This window comes from Microchirus variegatus (assembly GCF_963457635.1).
Source record: "Microchirus variegatus genome assembly, chromosome: 19".
Lineage (NCBI taxonomy): Eukaryota > Metazoa > Chordata > Actinopteri > Pleuronectiformes > Soleidae > Microchirus > Microchirus variegatus.
In genome coordinates, this window is record NC_139820.1 from 952944 (window position 1) to 972936 (window position 19993).

A 19993-nucleotide genomic window follows, 5' to 3' on the forward strand; every position below is an offset into this window, starting at 1 on the left:
TTTTGAGATTATTTTTGAGAATTTTGAGGGGGAAAAAGTCAGAATTTTTAGATTAAAATCTGAATTTTGAGATTTAAACCCGAATTCTGTGGGGAAAAAGTCAGAATTGTGAGATTTACGGCAGAATTTAGAGGGAAAAAAAGTCATAATTGTAAAATTGAACACTTTTATTTATTTATTTATAACACGTGATTTTTTTAAAAACAAAAAAAAGAAGGAAAAAAGTGACAGATATGTGACGTAGTTCCGGTGAAGGTGACGTCACGCAGAAGCTTCCTGATGAAAAAGTGAGAATTGTGAGATTTAAGTCAGAATTTTTATATTAAAATCTGAATTTTTAGATTTAAATTAGAATTCTGGGGGAAAAAGTTAGACTTGTGAAATTAAAGTCAGAATTTTTGATTTAAATTTGATGATTGGGGGGGGGGGGGGGAGTCAGGATTGTGAGATTAAAGTCAGAATTTTGAGGGAAAAAAGTCATAATTGTAAAATTATAATAAAAAAAACACCTTTATTTATTTATTTATTTATTTATAACACGTGATTTAAAAAAAAAAAAGTGACAGATATGTGACGTAGTTCCGGTGAAGGTGACGTCACGCAGAAGCTTTTCTGACGTTTGTATTCGAACGTCTCACTGCCTGACTCAGCTGAGGTGAACAACAAAGTGACGTCATCAGAGGGCGACGCTGGGGCACCTGAGAGACACAACATTGATGAGGAGCAGAGACGGAGACAGACAGCGAGGACACACGGGGGGACAGACGGTGGACACCCGGGGACACACACACACACAGGGGGGGACAGTGATGGCGGACTGCGTCGGCTTCCAGGCTCAGATCGCGTCGATCGTGGAGATCCTCGCGAACTCGGCGGTGGCAGAGATCTGTAAACTGGTGGAGGAAGGTTACGCGGCTCTGCGCGCTCAGATGGAACAGGAGCGAGACAAGAGCGAGAAAGACAAGAGCGCGCTGCGGCAGAGGCTGAGACACATGGACGCGAGGATGAGGAGCTGCGAGAGGAAGACGAGGAGGCGCGTGCACCGGGAGGAGGAGCAGGAGCAGGAGGAGCAGGAGGAGCAGGAGGAGGAGGAGGAGGAGGAGGAGCACGAGGACAGGAGCGGAGGAGCAGCAGCAGGTAGACTGATGGAGGAGGCACGCGCAGGTGTCCTCGTGGACACACACACGTCCTCATGCACACTTGTCCACACACACGTTTGTCCACACACACACACACACACTCACACACACTTGTCCTCACACACACTTGTCCTCACACACACACTTGTCCTCACACACACACACTTGTCCTCACACACACACACACACGTGTCCTCACACACACACGTGTCCTCACACACACACTTGTCCTCACACACACACACGTGTCCTCACACACACACTTGTCCTCACACACACACGTGTCCTCACACACACACTTGTCCACACACACACACACTTGTCCACACACACACTTGTCCTCACACACACACAATTGTCCTCACACACACACACGTGTCCTCACACACACACACTTGTCCACACACGCACACACTTGTCCTCACACACACACTTGTCCACACACGCACACACTTGTCCTCACACACACACTTGTCCTCACACACACACACCTGTCCACACACACACACACACTTGTCCTCACACACACACTTGTCCACACACACACACACATATCCTCACACACTTGTCCTCACACACACACACGTGTACTTGTGTCCTCACACAAACACACACACGTGTCCTCATACACACACACACACTCATATAAAAACTGTCTTTTTAAAGCGGTGGCGTCGCCCCCTGCAGGCCAAACCAGGTCCATTTAAATGTTCATGTGTTGTTCTCCAGGACCTGAGGAACATCTTCCTGTCTCCTCTGAAGACAAGACCTTCCACCGCAGTTCAAAGGTAAACTCTTCTCCTGATGATGATGATGATGATGATGATGATGATGATGATGATGATGATGATGATGAATGTCTTCTCCCGTTCAGCAGGACGCCACGAAGACGCTGCCGCCGGTGAAGCAGGAGAGAGACGACTGTAACCTGGACCTGAAGGTGGAGGTGAACATCAGGGCGGAGTGTGGTCTCTCTGCTGGTGAGCGTCACCCAGTTAATTTGGGATTAATTTCAGAATTTTGAGATTAATTTCAGAATTTTGAGATTCATTTCAGAATTTTGAGATTCATTTCAGAATTTTGAGATTCATTTCAGAATTTTGAGATTAAAACCGAATTTTGAGAAAAAAAGTCTGAATTTTCAGAAAAAAAGTCAGAATTGTAAGATTAAAGTCAGAATGTTGAGATTAAAGTCCAAATTTTTAGATTGAAATCACAATTTTGAGATTGAAATCCGAATTTTGAGGATTAAAAAGTCAGAATTGTAAGATTGATTTCAGCATTGTGAGATCAAAGTCAGAATTTTGAGATTAAAGTCAGAATTCTGAGGGAAAAAAAATTTCAGCTAGCGCGATAGCAGAGACGGAGCCGATAGCATCCAGTTGCTAACACTTCCGGCACAATGCAACATAAACATTGACGTTAGCTGATTTAATGTAGCTTACTAGGGCTGCAGCTATCCAATATTTTTGTTAGCTGCAGCCCTGAATGGATCCATCCATATGTCGCTCTACCTCATGTTGTTCCTCTGTGGCCCCTCCTCAGCTCTGGAGTCCAGTGAAGAGGCTCCTCCCACTGTTGTGACTGACACCAGTGTCACCGACATCACCGCCTCCACCATCCTCGCCTCCTCCCCCCCTACTGACGCCACGATGGACCAGGCCTGCCGACCTCGAGCCAAGCGTAAGGCCGTCAAGCCTTTGGGCGGGGGCGGTGCCGGCGGCGGACCGGTCCCTGACGTCGCACGCCGGGAACTTGTCCCGACAGATGGCGCTCTGAAGCCAGAGATCCAGACTGATGACGTCACGGAAGAAGAACTCCGCCCCTCTCAGTTGTCGACCACACTCGCGTCAGACGAGCCGAGCCCCGATCGACTCGGCGGCCTGGGCCTGGACCTGGCCTGGATGCAGGAGAGGGTCAGCCATCTTGGCGCCGCGTACGCGGTGGCACAGTTGGGTTTGGGAAACGCGGAGCATCCCGCCGCCTCCTTCGCCTCACAGGGGGGAGGAGGGGACACTCTAGACGGCCCTCCCACCATGCTCTTCACGGGCGGCGCTCACGAAATGGCTGCGTTTGCGGCTTCCTTTGACATGGCCGCCGCCGCCGCTGCTGTAGCCGCACCACCTCCGCCTCCTCCGCCTCCACCGACAGCTCCTTCTGCCACCACAACCAGCCAGAGGCGGCCGTACAGGAGCGCCACCGCAGCCGTTGTTGGTAAAGAGCCCGCGGCGTGCGCGGTGTGCGGCCGCCTCTACCCCAGCGCCGCCGCCCTGGAGCTTCACCAGCGGGTGCACACGGGGGAGAGACCCTTTACTTGCCCCCACTGCGGGAAGGGCTTCGCCCAACCCAACAACCTGCGAGTCCACCTCCTCATCCACACTGGAGAGAGGCGATATCGGTGCACGCTGTGCGGCAAGAGCTTCATCTCGTCCAGCCACCTGAAGCGCCACCGCACGGTCCACACGCAGGAGAAGCCGTACAGCTGCGCTCGCTGCGGACAGTCCTTCAGCCAGATGTGTAGCGTTCGCAGACACCGGCAGCAGTCGCAGTGTGGCCTATAGACTAGGAATCCTGTGATTAGTACCACTTATGTAGAGTCGATGTTTGTCCTCAGTCGTAGCGGTTAGCTAGTCTCAGCCTTCCCTTCCTCTGTGACCACGTTCAGATCTGGTATTGACTTCCATTCTCAGAGATCCAATCGACAAGTAGAGGTCGACCGTCAGTTCGTCCATCCATCATCTACCGCTTTAAGCCTTGTTTATGCTCGCGCGGTGCTCTTGCAACGACTCATGCTCTTGCGAACCTACAAGCCCGGTCCGACACAGGATGTCGGCACACTAAGCCGACCATAAACCGAGCTTTATCGTCCACTGAAGGGTCGCGGGATGGGGTGCTGTGCCTATCTCAGCTGGCCCTGCGAAGGACTGGCCAACTGTCCAGGGGTGTTCCCTACCCCCCATCCATTTAGCCTTGTTTATGCTTGTGCGGTCCTCTTGCGACGACTCTTGCTCTTGCGAACCTACAAGCCCGGTCCGATACAGGATGTGACGTCATTTCTTGTTGCGCGTCCGGCACACTACGGCAACCATAAACCAATGACACTTCGCCCATCCTTTGCGTTTGCATACGAGTGTTCTTTAAAAAAGTTCTCGGCCTCAATCACTGTGGAACGATTGTTCTCGCGTTATATTTCAATGCAAGCTTGGTATCGCAAATTTCTTACGGAACTTTCAAAGATTCTCGAAACCAAAATGCTTCGGTCCACTGCTGTCAATCGAAAATTAGTTAGTTCACCAAGATCAGCAGTAGGTGGCGCCAAAAATCCCTGTCACCCCATCGTTTTTCAAAATAAGCTATGTTTAGATAGAAATGTGTCGCAAATTTTAACGGCATTTTCAAAGATTCGGTCAAAGTAAACGTTTCCGTCCACTGGGAGGTAGTTTTCCCAGATCAGCAGTAGGTGGCGCCAAAAATCCCTGTCACCCCATAATTTTTCAACATAGCAAATTTTAACAGAATTTTCAAAGATTCGGTCAAAGTAAACGTTTCCGTACACTGAGAGCTAGTTCACCAAGATCAGCAGTAGGTGGCGCCAAAAATCCCTGTCACCCCATCATTTTTCAACATAGCAAATTTTAACAGAATTTTCAAAGATTCGGTCAAAGTAAATGTTTCCGTACACTGAGAGCTAGTTCACCAAGATCAGCAGTAGGTGGCGCCAAAAATCCCTGTCACCCCATCATTTTTCAACATAAGCTAGGTTTAGATAAAAATGTGTTGCAAATTTTAACGGAATTTTCAAAGATTTGGTCAAAGTAAACGTTTCCATCCACTGGGAGGTAGTTCACCTAGATCAGCAGTAGGTGGCGCCAAAGTCTCCGTCAGAACAGAAAAATAGGAAGAAGGTGGAAGTTGGCTGCAGAAGCATTGTTTTATGTATCTCACTACGTCACTCGTGTTTCAGAGAACCAGGAGTTCGTCAAATTTCACTAGCATAGCTGTTACGCTAATGTCTTCCCTCCATCGGTTGCGGTGTAGAAAAAATAAACGCGTCACTCTGTGTCTCCACAGACACAAATCAAAAACGCAGCTACACTGGGAAGCACGGAGAGGGTCGCGTGCGGCCCGCCTTAAAATTCCCGAAAAACATGCGCTATGCTAGGTTCGCACCGGACGCCGCACAAATTTGTCGGCAAGTCGGCGGACGTCGCCAAAGTTGAAAATTTGACGCAGCGGCGAATCGGCGTTGAGATTCCCCGGAGATTCTAGTGTCGAGTATAAAATCCACGACCCCGCCCACGTTTAGGGGGAAATATGATGTCACGGAAAAACGAGCTAGCACAAAGGAAAGGCAACAAAGTGTGTGCGAAATGTGCCGAAATGTCCTTTATTTAGAAGCACTTTAAACGTCCCCCTGATGTCCTGAAAGCTGCGACCAAACACGGGTGAGTCGTGGTTTTTGTTCCTGGTGATGATTCGTTATCTGTCTTTGTTTTGTCCCGATAAAATAAATAATATAAAGAGCAAAAGGACTGCAAAAAAAAATAGTGAAAGAAAAAAAAAAATATATATATATCGGAGTTGTGTGTGTGTGTGTGTGTGTGTCGGTGTTTTGGTTGTCAAGGACACAATGACAAATATTTTGTCTTTTACTATTCTTTCATGACCTGTTCCCATGTTTGAAAATGTATGCGCATCATTAAACGTGTACGACGTTTGCAAAGAACCTGGTGTGGCCGTGCTTCCTGTTTTTCTTTTTTTTTCTATGAATTAGGGTTGCGAAATTTAGATTTAAATTAAAAAAAAAAAAAAATTAATAACCGGGGAACTTTGCAACCCTATTAAATCATCAGTATTTATTTATTTATTTATTTATTTATTCATTCATAATGATAATGATTATTATGATGATTATTATTATATTGGGGAGTCGGCATTAAAAGTTGAAATAAAATTAGAAGAACCAAAAAAAGGAAATGTGTATATATATATATATATATATGTGTGTGTGTGTTTGTATGTGTCTGTGTATATATAATTTTTGAGACATTTATTAGTTGTGTATTTGGTATTATTTTAGTTTAATTTAATGTTTTAAATATTTTTATTTGTTACATTAAAAGTATTATTATATTAAAAGTATTTAATTAAAAAATATTTTTTTATTAAATTAAAATTATAATTATTAAAAGTAATTATTATTTGTATTATTGTTAAAAAATACAATTACTGTATTATTTTTACCATGTGTGATTATTTTTTTTTAAATTATTATTATCATTATTATATTACTATAATAAAAACAACCTCCACACTCCTGGCCACCAGGTGGCGGTAGTGCGGTGTTCGCCTTCCGCCAATGAACAACAAAATAGAAGAAGCCGTTTGTGAGCGGGGCTTGTAGTGAACCGAGAAGGTCTCACGGCTTCTGCGGAGACGGAACTACCGAACACGTCGACCCCGCGCGGCGGTTGTTGTCATATTTTTCGCCTGAGCCTCCAGCGGCTTTTGCGGCGTCTCCCCGGGACGAACGTCGGCGATTTCAGCGAGGGAAACGCCCGCGAAGGCTCCGCACCCCTGCCGCCGCCGCCGCCGCCATGTCCAGCCGCCTGGCCTTCCAGACCCAGCTGGCCTCCATCATGGAGGTGCTCGCTAACGCCGCCGTGGCGGAGATCTGTAAGCTGGTGGACGACGACTACGCCGTGGTGAGTTTGCAGATGTCCCAGTGTCAGCGGGAGAACAAGGCCCTGAAGCGGAAGCTTCACCTGCTGGAGCTGAAGATGGCGAGGGGAGCCGCCGAGAGGAGGCTCCGTGACAGCGCCGCCAACAGCAGCCGACCGAGGGTACAGATCCGGGGGGAGTCGTCGTCGTCTTCCACCGGTGAGCGTTGACCCACCATAACCGACAGCAACGAGTTATGCTATGCTAGTTATGCTAGTTATGCTAGCTATGATGTGTAGATTGTTATTTAAAGTGATCGATCGCGATTAAAGGTTCCAGTGTTTGAAAATGGGCGACATCTAATGGTGAGGCGGTGAAGTGCAGCCGTAGACTCCGTGTTTACAAAAGTAAAACATGACTTTAATAGAAGTTTAAGTCACTTTTATAATATTACTAAAGTAAAAGTCTTAAAGAATATGACATACACTGTCATATATGGACTTAATTAGTGAACCGTGATTTAAATATTGTGATAATATTGTTTTGTGACTTAAATATCAACATAATATTGTACAGTGATAATATTGACTTAAATATTGTGATATTGTCTTAAATATCGTGATATTATTGTACCGTGACTTAAATACCGTGATAATATCGTCCTAAATAGTGTACCGTGATTTAAATATTGTGATATCCTGATAATTGACTTTAATAACAAGATAATATTGTTTTGTGACTTAAATATCATGATAATGTGTCTTAAATGTCGTGACAATATCGTACCGTGGGTTAAATGTTGTGATATCCTACTGTGTCCCTTACTGGGACTTAAATGTCGAGATAATATGTGTTTGTGACTTAAATATTGTGATATTGTCTTAAATAGTGTACTGTGATTTAAATATTGTGATATCCTGATAATATTGACTTAACTATCAAGATAATATTGTTTTGTGACTTAAATATCATGATAATATTGTCGTGCTAATATCGTACCGTGACCTACATATTATGGTATCGTTGACTTAAATGTCGTGATAATATGGTTTTGTGACATTTGTAACATCACCTGACGTTGTTTTGTAGACGGTAACGCCACCTGACGCTGTGCTCTTTGAAAAAAAGTTTGCGATAATATTGTACGGTGAATATCATGCAAATATCGTACCCTGACCTAAATGTTGTGATATCGTTGGCTTAAATTTCGTGATAATATGTTTTGTGGCTTTAAGGAATACGTCACTTATTTGCAGTTAGCTTTGCGTTACTAGAATAGCGGTAGCATTTTTGAAAAAGTGCGTTTCCCTCAAATAATCAAACGTGTACAGCGGCGACAGAATCTGCTGTGTGTATTGTGGGGTTGTGTGTCCGTTGTGTGTCCGTTGTCCGTCGTGTGTGCTCACAAACATGTCCTCCTCCGCCCCGAGGCTTCTTCTAAACCCGCACTCGTGTGGCTGTTGTGTGCAGGTGGCGCGTTTGAGCGACACATGGACGTGTCGCTGTGGTCGTCATGTGGAGCCGCCGTCGCCGCCGCCGTCCAGCCCGTTCACGCTGACGACATGCAGTGCAAGGTAATGACGCAATGACACAGAGAGCGTTTCAAAGGTAAAGGCAAAACAACGACAAAACCATAGAAACTGGGTCAAATTGAAATGTAAGGTGGCACCGTTGGTTAGCTAGCTAACACCAGATCTGTGTATGCGTGTGTACATCATTTTTGTTGTGAGTGTGTGGCACTGACCTGTTGTTTTTGTTGTTGTTGTTGTGGTGCAGTCTCCAGACGTCCAGCTGGTGGAGCCAGAGCAGCAGCTGCTGGTGAAGGAGGAGAGCGTGGAAGCTAACAAGGTGGAGGAGATGGAGGAGGAGGTGTCGCTTATCGGACACGACGGTGAGTGAAGACTGAACTGAAAATATCCTGTATGTTTTCAAGTATGTTACTAGAAAATATAAGTATAAAAAGTAATTTTCGGATAGAAATTTATTTATTTTGTAGTCGTAAAAGTATTAAAATGCGAATATGTAGAATAGTTCACTATTTGGCAGTCAGTGTCTCGGTGGAAGCATGTAATAGCTCATTATTTGGCAATCAGTGTTTTGATGGATGTATGGAATAGCGCATTATTTGTCAGTCGGTGTCTTGGTGAATGTATAGAATAGCTCATTATTTGGTGGTGGTATAGAATAGCTCATTATTTGGCAGTCAGTGTCTTGATGGATGAATGGATGGAATAGCTCATTATTTGGCGGTCAGTGTCTTGGTAAATGTATAGAATAGTTCATTATTTGTCAGTCAGTGTCTTGGTGGATGTACGGAATAGCTCATTATTTGGCAGTCAGTGTCTTGGTGAATGTATATAGTAGCTCATTATTTGGCAGTCAGTGTCTTGACGGATGGATGGAATAGCTCATTATTTGGCGGTCAGTATCTTGGTAGATGTATGGAATAGCTCATCATTTGGCAGTCAGTGTCTTGATGGGTGTATGGAATAGCTCATTATTTGGCGGTCAGTATCTTGGTAGATGTATGGAATAGCTCATTATTTGGCAGTCAGTGACTTGGTGGATGGAATAGCTCATTATTTGGCGGTCAGTGTCTTGGTGGATGTAAGGAATAGCTCATTATTTGTCGGTCAGTGTCTTGATGGATGGAATAGGTCATTATTTGGCAGTCAGTGTCTTGATGGATGGAATAGCTCATTATTTGGCAGTCGGTATCTTGGTGTTGGTATGGAATAGCTCATTATTTGGCCATGTTTTTCCTCGTTAATAGGTTCATCTGTAGATATTCGAGGGTGCGATATCGGTATCGTACACAAAAAATTTGATATCGAGGGTTATGGACGCGCGATGTTATCGACACAGTATCGCTATGTCACAATACTGTCTTTAAAGGGCATTATGGGATATATATATATATATAGAGCGTATTAAAGACGTTTTTGTGTTTCCTCTTCATATTGAAGGAGTGCTGGAGCGAGTCCATCGCGGAGCCTCTGGACAGAGAACCGGCCTGGAGCAGGACGCTCATTCCCAGACCCAGACCAGCAGGACCAGGCCTCCCGCCCGCAGCAGCAGAGGAGTGGAGGTCAGTGACTCCTCCCCTCTCCTTAACTGTCCGCCCACTTCCTCTAACGAAGCCAGAGACTCGCTGGAAGAAACCATAACCCCGCCGCAGTTAATCGATGACTCTCGGTTCGACGTCCTGTGCGACGACGATAAAAGTGCGAACTCGTTGGTCGAGGACTTTTTCGACGAGTCCGCGGGGGCCGAGGGGGAAGGACACAAGCCGCCGCCGTCGTGGTCGTACACGTTGGCGGCCGCCGATTTCCCGTCCACCTCCTCCGGCGTTAACGGCTGGGCCCACTACGGCGCCGCGTTCCCGCCGCCCGCGACCCTCGGAGGCGACGCCGCAGCCGCCGCCGCCGCCGCCGCGCCACTCCACCGCACCAGCGCCAAGGAGAAACTGTTCGCCTGCAGCTACTGCGGCAAAGCCTTCAACCGGCCGAAGAAGGTGGAGATCCACCAGCGCATCCACACGGGGGAGCGGCCGTTCAGCTGCTCCACGTGCGGGAAGAAGTTCTCCGAGGCCGGGAACCTGAGGAAGCACCAGCGCATCCACACCGGCGAGAAATCGTACTGCTGCGGCCTGTGCGGCAAAGGGTTCGCCTGGATAAGGAACCTGAAAGCCCACCAGCAACGGAGCCACCCGGGGTTCCACACCGAGGAGGCGCCGACGACGGACATGACATGAACTCACGTTTTCACTTTGTGCTGGTTGTTGTTGTTGTTGTTGTTGTTGTTTTTAAAAAGGATTTGTCAGTGTTTGGTGTCGTGGTGGTTACCAAGAAACCTGTGGGGCTGCAGAGTTGTACTGTAGAGTAAAGTTAACCCGCTTATATAAACCGTTATGATACAAACTTTGACTTTTTCAATATCGGGCAGTTATTCACCCGTGCGGCAATAAGACGTGGAAATCTCCAACATTTAGCAAAGCAAACGTCTCAACTGACCATATTGAACGGAGGAGTCTGGTGGATTTAGAGAGGGGGCGCTGCTGAGAGACGGTCACCTGTGTTGTTTTTCCAGGAAAACGGCTTTAAAAATAGCGCCGACCTCGACCGCCGTCCGGCCTTTTTCTTCTGCTTGTGGTCAATTTCTGAAATGACGTGAAAGTATTTAAAGAGGGGCTGGGCAACGTAGCCATATTTGATCTGTATCATGACCTTTAAAATATTTATTATATTAAATACATTTCTGAAATACACTAAATATTACATATATATGTGTGTATATGTATATGAATATATACGTATATATATATATGTATGTGTGTATATATACGCATGTATACATATGTATGTGTGAATATATACGCGTGTGTATATATATATATACGCGTGTATACATATGTATGTGTATATATACGTGTGTATACATATATACGCGTGTATACATATGTATGTGTGTATATATACGCGTGTATACATATGTGTGTATATATACGCGTGTATACATATGTATGTATATACGCGTGTATACATATGTATGTGTGTATATATAGCATTGTTACATATGTATGTGTATATATACGTATGTGTATATATACGCGTGTATACATATGTATGTGTATATATACGTGTGTATACATATGTATGTGTATATGTACGCGTGTATACATATGCATGTGTTTATATATATATACGCGTGTATACATATGTATGTGTATATATATGCATGTGTACACGTATGTGTATATATATTCGCATGTGTATACGTATGTGTATATATATTCGCATGTGTATTATACGTGTGTATATATATACGTATGTGTACATGTATGTATGTATACGTATGTGTACATGTATGTATGTATGTATGTATACGTATATGTATGTGTATATATATGTATCTGTATATATGTATACATACTGTATATATTCAAAAATATATATATATACACACGTATATGTATGTACGTATGTGTATATATACGTACATACACGCACATATATATATGTGTGTATATATGTCTATGTATATATGTATATCTACATTATATATACAAAAATATATATGTATTGATTCAACAATACATGACATTTTTCATTTACATTGTTTTGTCGCTCTCAAACTTCACGACTCCATCGCAATAATAATAATGATGATAGACAGTTTTTAAAATGCCATATTGGCTTTCGCTCAAATGGCTCTATAGCGCCCCCTCCCCAGGTCAAAATAGAGGCTAAATTGAGTCCCGCCGAATTTTCCCAAACTTGGTGGGAAGACGTCGTCGGCCAAGGCGAACAAAAAAGTCGACCGTAACTGTGGCTTTAACGCAACAGGAAGTCGGCCATTTTGGAGTCCGATTTGGCGATTCGCACCCTGCGTCCGAGCGCGTTTGTCGTACCGACATAAAAAATTTGTACTGGACGCATCAAAGACGAAATGTTGTCGAAAGGTTTTGCAGATTAAAAACGTTGTGGCCACGACAACCCTCTGCGTTTTTTTTTTGTTTTTTTTTCAAAATTCGACCCAATCGCCACAAAACAGGAAGTGCCCTGTGACTTCGGCGTACGTCGAGTTCCACCGATTTTGACCAAACTTGGTGCCAAGAGGTTATCGGCCGAGACGAACAGAACGGCATGTTTTGCCGCAAGAAAAAACGGCGTTGGTTGTGTGTGATTGGTTTGGTTGAAACAAACATGGCATCCATGGAAATGTTAAGATCGTGGACGTCGATTCCACGCGTGTTAAATGTACCGTATGTTTAAAATGAAATATTTCGCTTAGTGTTCATTGTTTCATTGATTTGAAATAAAATATGCATTTTAAACCACTGATGAGATTCATTTCTGAATTAGATTGGAAGAAAATGCTCGTACCGGTCGACCGATCGTCACGCGAGTCTGTTCGATCCGTCGAGTAACCGTCATTTTTAACGATTTCTTCTGTTACGTGGAGAAAAGAAACCAGATTATATTCACATTTAACAAAACAAGGGTTGTGGCGTCGCACTCACTCTCCCACACCAAAGTCGTTAAATCCTCTCGTAGCAATGTCGCCGCCGTCGTCGTGTCTGTCTTGTTCGTTGTGTCTAGAAGACTCCGCCCACTTTTCCTCTCTCTCTCTCTCTCTCCCTCTTTCATTGTTGTGTGTGCAGAAGGAGGAGGAGCCAGATGTGGTGCTGGTCAAGGTGGAGGAGGCGGAGCCACCGGCGGTGGCTGCCGACGACCTGATGGGCCTCAGCATTCAGGAGGGTGAGGGTTCACGACCGGCCTCGAGGGACTCGTAATACTTTTGTGCATTCTCCGCTTGTGCGTTTGCGTTTCATGGACGTGAAGAAGTGTTTGGCTTTTGTGAAATCAAAATTGTCTCAAGTCTTTTTTTAAAAACGCGCGCCTGTTCGTTCTGCCGTAGCAACAGGAGCACAAGATGGCCGCCTGTTCGGTCTGCCGTAGCAGCAGCAGCACAAGATGGCCGCCTGTTCGGTCTGCCGTAGCAACAGCAGCACAAGATAGCCGCCTGTTGGGTCTGCCGTAGCAACAGCAGCACAAGATGGCCGCCTGTTCGTTCTGCCGTAGCAACAGCAGCACAAGATGGCCGCTGGTTCAGTCTGCCATAGCATTAGCAGCACAAGATGGCCGCCTGTTCGTTCTGCCGTAGCAACAGCGGCACAAGATGGCCGTTTTTGTGGCCCTATAACAGGCGGCCATCTTGTGTTCCTGTTTCTACGGCAAAACTGAACAGGCGGCCATCTTGTGCTCCTGTTGCTACGGCAGACCGAACAGGCGGCCATCTTGTGCACAAGATGTTTTTTCAATTTTTACAAATTTTACAAAAACAAAATTTCCTTTTTTTGATTTTTTTTTTTTTTTTGAATTTTTGATCAGACACTTCAGTCGGCAGCGTGTCCGAGCTACAAATCCATCGGTCACATGACGGCATGGTGACAATATAAAATATAGCGTAAGCGTTAGCGTAGACCCTGGGTGTCACGATCTCAATCAGCAAGTGGAAAGAGAACTTGGCTTGTAAGCTTGTTAAAGCCAGTTGAAAGGGCTGCAGTACCCCCTGAGCAAGGTACCCAAACCCCATTGGTGCTCCCCCCAGCCACTCCTTGGTAACCCAAGACCCGTAATAGATGACGGGTCAAATGTCAAGAAGGACTATCTTCCGTGCCCCGTGATTTTTGTCAACAACAAGAAAAATGGCGGTGCGTAAACTGTCCCAAAGTTTGCGAAACAAAGTCGTAAAGGCACTGGGGGGAGCGCCAATGGGGGTTGGGTACCTTTCAACTGGTGGGGACTCGGACTGGCAACCTTCCGGTTACAAGCCAAGTTCCCTTTCCAATTGGCCAAGGACTACACCCTCAAATTACGATCGCGACACCCAGGGTTTACGCTAACCGAGATATTCCCCGCACACTTCTGTTTCCTAACTAGTCCGCCTTCCCCCACAGGTTCTCACTCAGTGTCCTTTCTCTTTGGGTCCAGGTTTGGTGGAGTCGAGTACGGACGACTACAGAGGAGCGCTAGCGGTGGATGAAGCCACGCCAGCCCCCATTAATCGTCTGCCTGAGCAGCGGGAGTCTGATGGCGGCTTCTCAGAGGTCAGCTATGGCTGTTCTTCACTGTGGACTAATGGTGGGAGTAGTTATTGTCACGACAACAGCCTGCCGTCCTCGCACTGCGCGCCCCTATCGTTCATGCCTGGCGCACTCTCTGCAGCGGAGTCTGCCACCTCACGCCGAAGATCTGCTGGTGAAAGCTCCGGAAGCTTCCGGGCTTCCTTTGAGCCGCAGCATCCCGTTATCGATCTGTCCGAGGAGTCCAACCTCCCCGCCCAGGCTTCGGGTCACAGTCGGGGAGGACAGGGGTCCGTTCAGGGTCTGTACCTGGACCCGGGGCCGAGTCAGAGTCAGGGCGGTTGTAGCAGTGTTGATAGGCGGCAGCAGCAGCAGCAGCAGCTGCCGCACGGCAGTCGGAAGAGGGTTTGGATATGTAGGTACTGTGGGAAGGGCTTCATGTCACCGGCCGGTCTAGATTCCCACACGAGGACTCATACCGGAGAGCGGCCGTACGTCTGCATCGTCTGCGGGAAAAAGTTCTCCCAGGCGTGGAACCTGAAGATCCACACCAACATCCACACCGGGCAGCGGCCGTACCCGTGCACGCTCTGCCCCGAGAGGTTCTCCGACCCCAGCAACCTGAAAAAGCACCAGAAGAGGCTCCACCCTCAGAGCTAGCCGCGCTCGAGATCCAACCACGCCGACTCGCTTGCATTGATCCACGTTTATCGCAGTGTGTTCGCTCTGAACCTCCAGCAGGCGAACGGTTTTTGGCACATTTTTAAGAGATGCTATCTCGCGTACCTCTGGAATATTTGTAACTTTGAGAAAACGGTATCCTGTGTGGGACCTCCGGTATTCCTTCATGTATCTGTGCGTAAGATTCACGTATCCAGTGTGTAAGAGTTAGTGACATCTAGTGGTCAGATTGAAGAGTGCAACAAACTCACTCCCCCCACACCCCCCAAGCGATTTATGAAACTACGGTGGCCCTCGCATACCAGAAAGAAACACCTTTTTCGTCACGGTCCACTCTGATTTAGGTTGACGGATAGTTTTTTTGCGTGGAAATTTAAAAAAAACGCGCGCCTGTTTGGTCTGCCGTAGCAACAGCAGCACAAAATGGCCGCCTGTTTGGTTTGCCGTAGCAACAGCAGCACAAAATGGCCGGCTGTTTGGTTTGCCATAGCAACATCAGTACAAGGTGGCCGCCTGTTCGGTTTGCCGTAGCAACAGCAGCACAAGATGGCCGCCTGATTGTTCTGCTGTAGCAACTACAGCACAAGATGGCCGCCCGTTTGGTTTTCCAAAGCAACAGCAGCACAAAATGCCCGCCTGTTTGGTCTGCCGTAGCGACAGCAGCACAAAATGGCCGCCTGTTTGGTCTGCCATAGCAAATGCAGCACAAGATGGCCGCCTGTTCGGTTTGCTGTAGCAACAGTAGCACAAAACGACCGTTTTTTTGTAGCCCTAGAACAGGCGGCCATCTTGTGCTGCTGCTGTTGCTATGGCAAACTGAAAAGGCGGCCATCTTGTGCTCCTGCTGTTGCTACTGCAAACTGAACGGGCGGCCATCTTGTGCTCCTGCTGCTACGGCAAACCGAACAGGCGGCCATCTTGTGCTCCTGCTGCTACAGCAAACCGAACAGGCGGCCATCTTGTGCTCCTGCTGCGACGGCAAACCTAACAGGCGGCCATCTTGTGCACAAGATAGCTACAAAAACTTGAATTATACAAATTTTTTCTAATACAAAATTTTCCTTTTTTTTTAGATTTTCAAGCGAGATCAGACACTTGTACAAACACGCGTATGGCTAGTTTATCCAATATCTGCACGTAAAAAGCTCTAAAATAGTGAGGAATAAAATTACAGTTAGAGACCATTTTGTGTGCGTTTTAACGTCACAGTGTTTTAATCATGGTCTTCCAGTGGGAATTTATCCAGATTGATTTAAAAAGTAATAATAATAACAACACAGGACCACTTTTTATATCTGTTTATTTTAGCTACACGATCAATGTGTTAACGTCAATCTGTGAATGTTGTGTGAAAAACGCCGTGTCCTGTAAATGTTTTTTTCATCATTTTTTTTATGATTGTGTCACAATTTTGTAATCAGTGTGCGTCATTTTGTAATGTCAGTGATTAAAGCTATATCGACACGTGAAAGCTGAATTTGTGTTTTCATTGTACAAATAAATAAATAAATCATACATTAATTTCAAAATTGTGACACAAATATTAGCAACGAGTATTAAAACCCCAGCGCTAATTCAGGCTGTGTCTGCAAAATCAGATCACAACACATTTGTGTAGCGTTTGGCCACCAGGGGGGGAAATATCTCACAAAAGTCTACTTATAATTCTAACATCTATTAATAATTCCAAAATCTACTTATAATTCCAAATTCTACTTATAGTTCCAAATTATTATAATTCCAAATTCTACTTATACTTCCAAAATCTACTTGTAATTCCAAATTCTACTTATAGTTCCAAATTATTATAATTCCAAATTTACTTATAGTTCCAAAATCTACTTGTAATTCCAAATTGTACTTATAGTTCCAAATTATTATAATTCTAAATACTTATAGTTCCAAATTCTACTTAAAGTTCCAAATTCTTCTTATAATTCCAAATTCTACTTATAGTTCCAAAATGTACTTAAATTTCCAAAATCTACTTATAGTTCCAAATTCTACTTATAGTTCCAAAATGTACCTTAATTTCCAAAATCTACTTATAATTCCAAATTCTTCTTACAGAATAAGAAGACTTTTAGACAAAGGGGTGTGAAAGCACGGCCTGGAGAGGCAGACCCCTGAAACAGACAAAGGGACGTGACAGGGCTGTTCCTGAGGTATAAAAGTTTAGCTCTCGCCATGAACTGGGTCTTTCTTCATCTTGGACCACTCGTGTGTCGATTGACCTTTTCTTTGCAAAGAAAATAAAACCTTGTCGGCCGGCCCGGGTTTCCTGTTTTGACCACTTCCTGTAAACCTCTCTCTCTCTGTCCCCAGTCGGCCCTTGTGATATCTGAAGGTTCCAGCAGCATGGTGGCGGTCCAGCTGCACCTCCCCGACACCAACACACCGGCCGACCCCAGCGCACAACAACAACAACAACAACAACAACAACAACAACAACAACAACAACAACGACCAGCGGCGCAGAGATCCGAGTACTCCCTGTTTGAGTTGGAGACGTTCTTCACGCGCTGGGCTCCTGACGGCGACTCGGCGTCGGCGTCCACCGGCCCGTCCGGCTCCTTCAGCACCGACGACTCGCCGGATTGCGACCCGGACGAAGACGTCATCATCGTGGAAGCCGAGCCGCCGGGTGTGTCCTCTGCTGCCGCGGCTGACGTCCAGCCGACCGAACCACAAGGTGACCAGAGTTTTAGCGTGTTAGCGGTGCGTCCCGGTTGTAGTCGGAACTCAGATTTCTAACTTCACGAAGCCCGAATGAGGATTAGTCGTACACATAGTGCTGTTTAATGTTCATTAGAGGGATTGTGAAGTGGTGGAACTTTACGGTCGTAGATTTTGGAACTTTAAGTAGATTTTAGTAGATTTTGGAACTTTACGTAGATTTTAGTAGATTTTGGAACTTTTAAGTAGATTTTGAAACTAAGTAGATTTTGAAACTTTAAGTTGATTTTGGAACTTTAAGTTGATTTTGGAACTTTAAGTTGATTTTGGAACTTTAAGTAGATTTGAGTAGATTTTGGAACTTTAAGTTGATTTTGGAACTTTAAGTAGATTTGAGTAGATTTTGGAACTTTTAAGTAGATTTTGAAACTAAGTAGATTTTGAAACTTTAAGTTGATTTTGGAACTTTAAGTTGATTTTGGAACTTTAAGTAGATTTGAGTAGATTTTGGAACTTTAAGTTGATTTTGGAGCTTTAAGTAGATTTGAGTAGATTTTGGAACTTTAAGTATATTTTGGAACTTTACGTAGATTTTGGAACTTTACGTCGATTTTGGAACTTTAAGTAGATTTGAGTAGATTTTGGAACTTAAGTAGATTTTGGAACTTTACGTAGTCTTTTAAGTCTTTTAAGTCCATGGTTGTTGAGCGTGTAATAAAAGTGTGTTTCCCCCTCGCTGTCAGCAGGTGCGTCTGCGGCGTCCGTACCTCTGAGGATGCAGGCGCCGTCTTCCCAGTGTCCATGGAGCAGAACAACAGCCGGGATGAGGAGGCAGCAGCCGCCGCCGCCGTCCGCCAGCGCTAACAACGACGCCGCTAAGCCTAACGCGTCTTTGCCGGCTCGGGGATCCCCCGCGGCGACGGCCGGCCTCGCCGCGCAGCATCACGCCGCCTTCCTGGCGCACCACGGCGGCGAAAGCCAGGCGGCCGGCGCCGCGTTCAACGAGCACCGCAGGAAGAACTACGTCTGCCGGGCCTGCGGCAAAGCGTTCACGGGCCTCTCTAACCTGGAGGCTCACGAGAGGGTCCACACGGGGGAGAAGCCGTTCCGCTGCGGCACCTGCGGCAAACACTTCTCCGAGGCCGGCAACCTGAAGAAGCACCAGAGGGTTCACACCGGGGAGAAACCCTTCTGCTGCAGCCAGTGCGGGAAGAGGTTCGCCTGGATCTGCAACCTGCGGACGCACCAGCAGTCCGTCGCCGGCTGCGGTCCGCAGACCGGGGGAGGCTTAGGACTGAGCTGATCGCGCTCACCGCACCGTTTCCCTGATGTTTTGCGTCTTTGGTGTAAAAGCTGTGCGACCGTTTCGCGGCTTTCCCCACGTTAAGCGGCCCCAAAGGAGAACTAATGTTAGCGCCACTGGTCGGGTGCCAACTGGTCCAGCGGTATTCCCAGACGTGGAGGACGGATGTCTCGGCATTTTCTCGCGACGGCACTTCCGAGAGCACGAGGCCTCGCCTTGAAATGTAGCGAAAACTGTGTGTTTTGGACGTACCGATCCGGATCTCGACGAGACGATCTGGGAATTCTGTCAAAGTGGTCGGGGATCGACGGTCACCCGTGACCCCGCAAACCAACTCCAACTTCGGGGACTTTTTCCGCGATCGCGCCCAACTGTCAGTGCTACTCGTATTAGCGCTCGACGAGTTAGCATAACTCGGCATTTGCGTTCCATTTGTCGTGGAACCCATGGAGGGGCGTTCTCCGAGCAACCTTTCACGTACGCCCCCCCCCCCTCCCTCCCCCCTTTTCCGAATTCCAAGATGGAATTCGCAAATAACCGCGTTATCGCTATCGACTGTTATTGCGAATCTCATCGCGAGGCCTGAGGTACAGCACAGCACGTTGGAGTTTCCGACTTCTCAACTGGAACGCGGCAAACTCCAGGTCCCAGATCCGACCTCGGAGTTCCGATGTAAACGGACCATGGGGGGCGTGGCTTATCTCAGGGTTGTTGTAAAGTGCCGGGGCCTCCAGCTCCCGGCGGAACGGAGTAGTTACTGAATCGTATGAATTAAAACACGACAGTTAAAACATGGCGGTTGGTCCTGTCCTCGTGTGTCTGTTTACAAACCACAACACGCCTGATGCGTAACATGACGCCGCGGCTCATCAAATCACCGTGACGACACGACAACATCACAAACACACAATCGACTTGAAAATATCTTTATATTCATCGTGCGGA

At 46.4% G+C, this 19993-nt stretch overlaps 1 protein-coding gene across 1 annotated transcript; it reads left to right on the forward strand.

Annotated features, from left to right (window-relative positions):
* The first annotated feature begins 6582 nt into the window (after positions 1-6582).
* On the forward strand, positions 6583-19714 carry LOC310941305 (uncharacterized protein). The gene is made up of 8 exons (XM_083906457.1): positions 6583-7019; positions 8271-8374; positions 8577-8691; positions 9767-9888; positions 12964-13060; positions 14297-14412; positions 17395-17761; positions 18492-19714. Exons 1-8 carry the CDS (start codon positions 6737-6739, stop codon positions 19046-19048), a joined length of 1761 nt encoding a protein of 586 aa, XP_083762583.1. The 5' UTR covers positions 6583-6736; the 3' UTR covers positions 19049-19714.
* Positions 19715-19993: the final 279 nt, after the last annotated feature.

What these genes read in the sequence shown, in the direction of transcription:
- LOC310941305 (XM_083906457.1), top strand. Translation starts at nt 6,737, where the DNA reads ATGTCCAGCCGCCTGGCCTTCCAGACCCAGCTGGCCTCCATCATGGAG. An exon ending in GTCGCTTATCGGACACGACG is followed by an intron (nt 8,692 to 9,766) that starts GTGAGTGAAGAC and finishes TTCATATTGAAG; the next exon opens with GAGTGCTGGAGCGAGTCCAT. An exon ending in GCAGCAGCAGAGGAGTGGAG is followed by an intron (nt 9,889 to 12,963) that starts GTCAGTGACTCC and finishes TTGTGTGTGCAG; the next exon opens with AAGGAGGAGGAGCCAGATGT.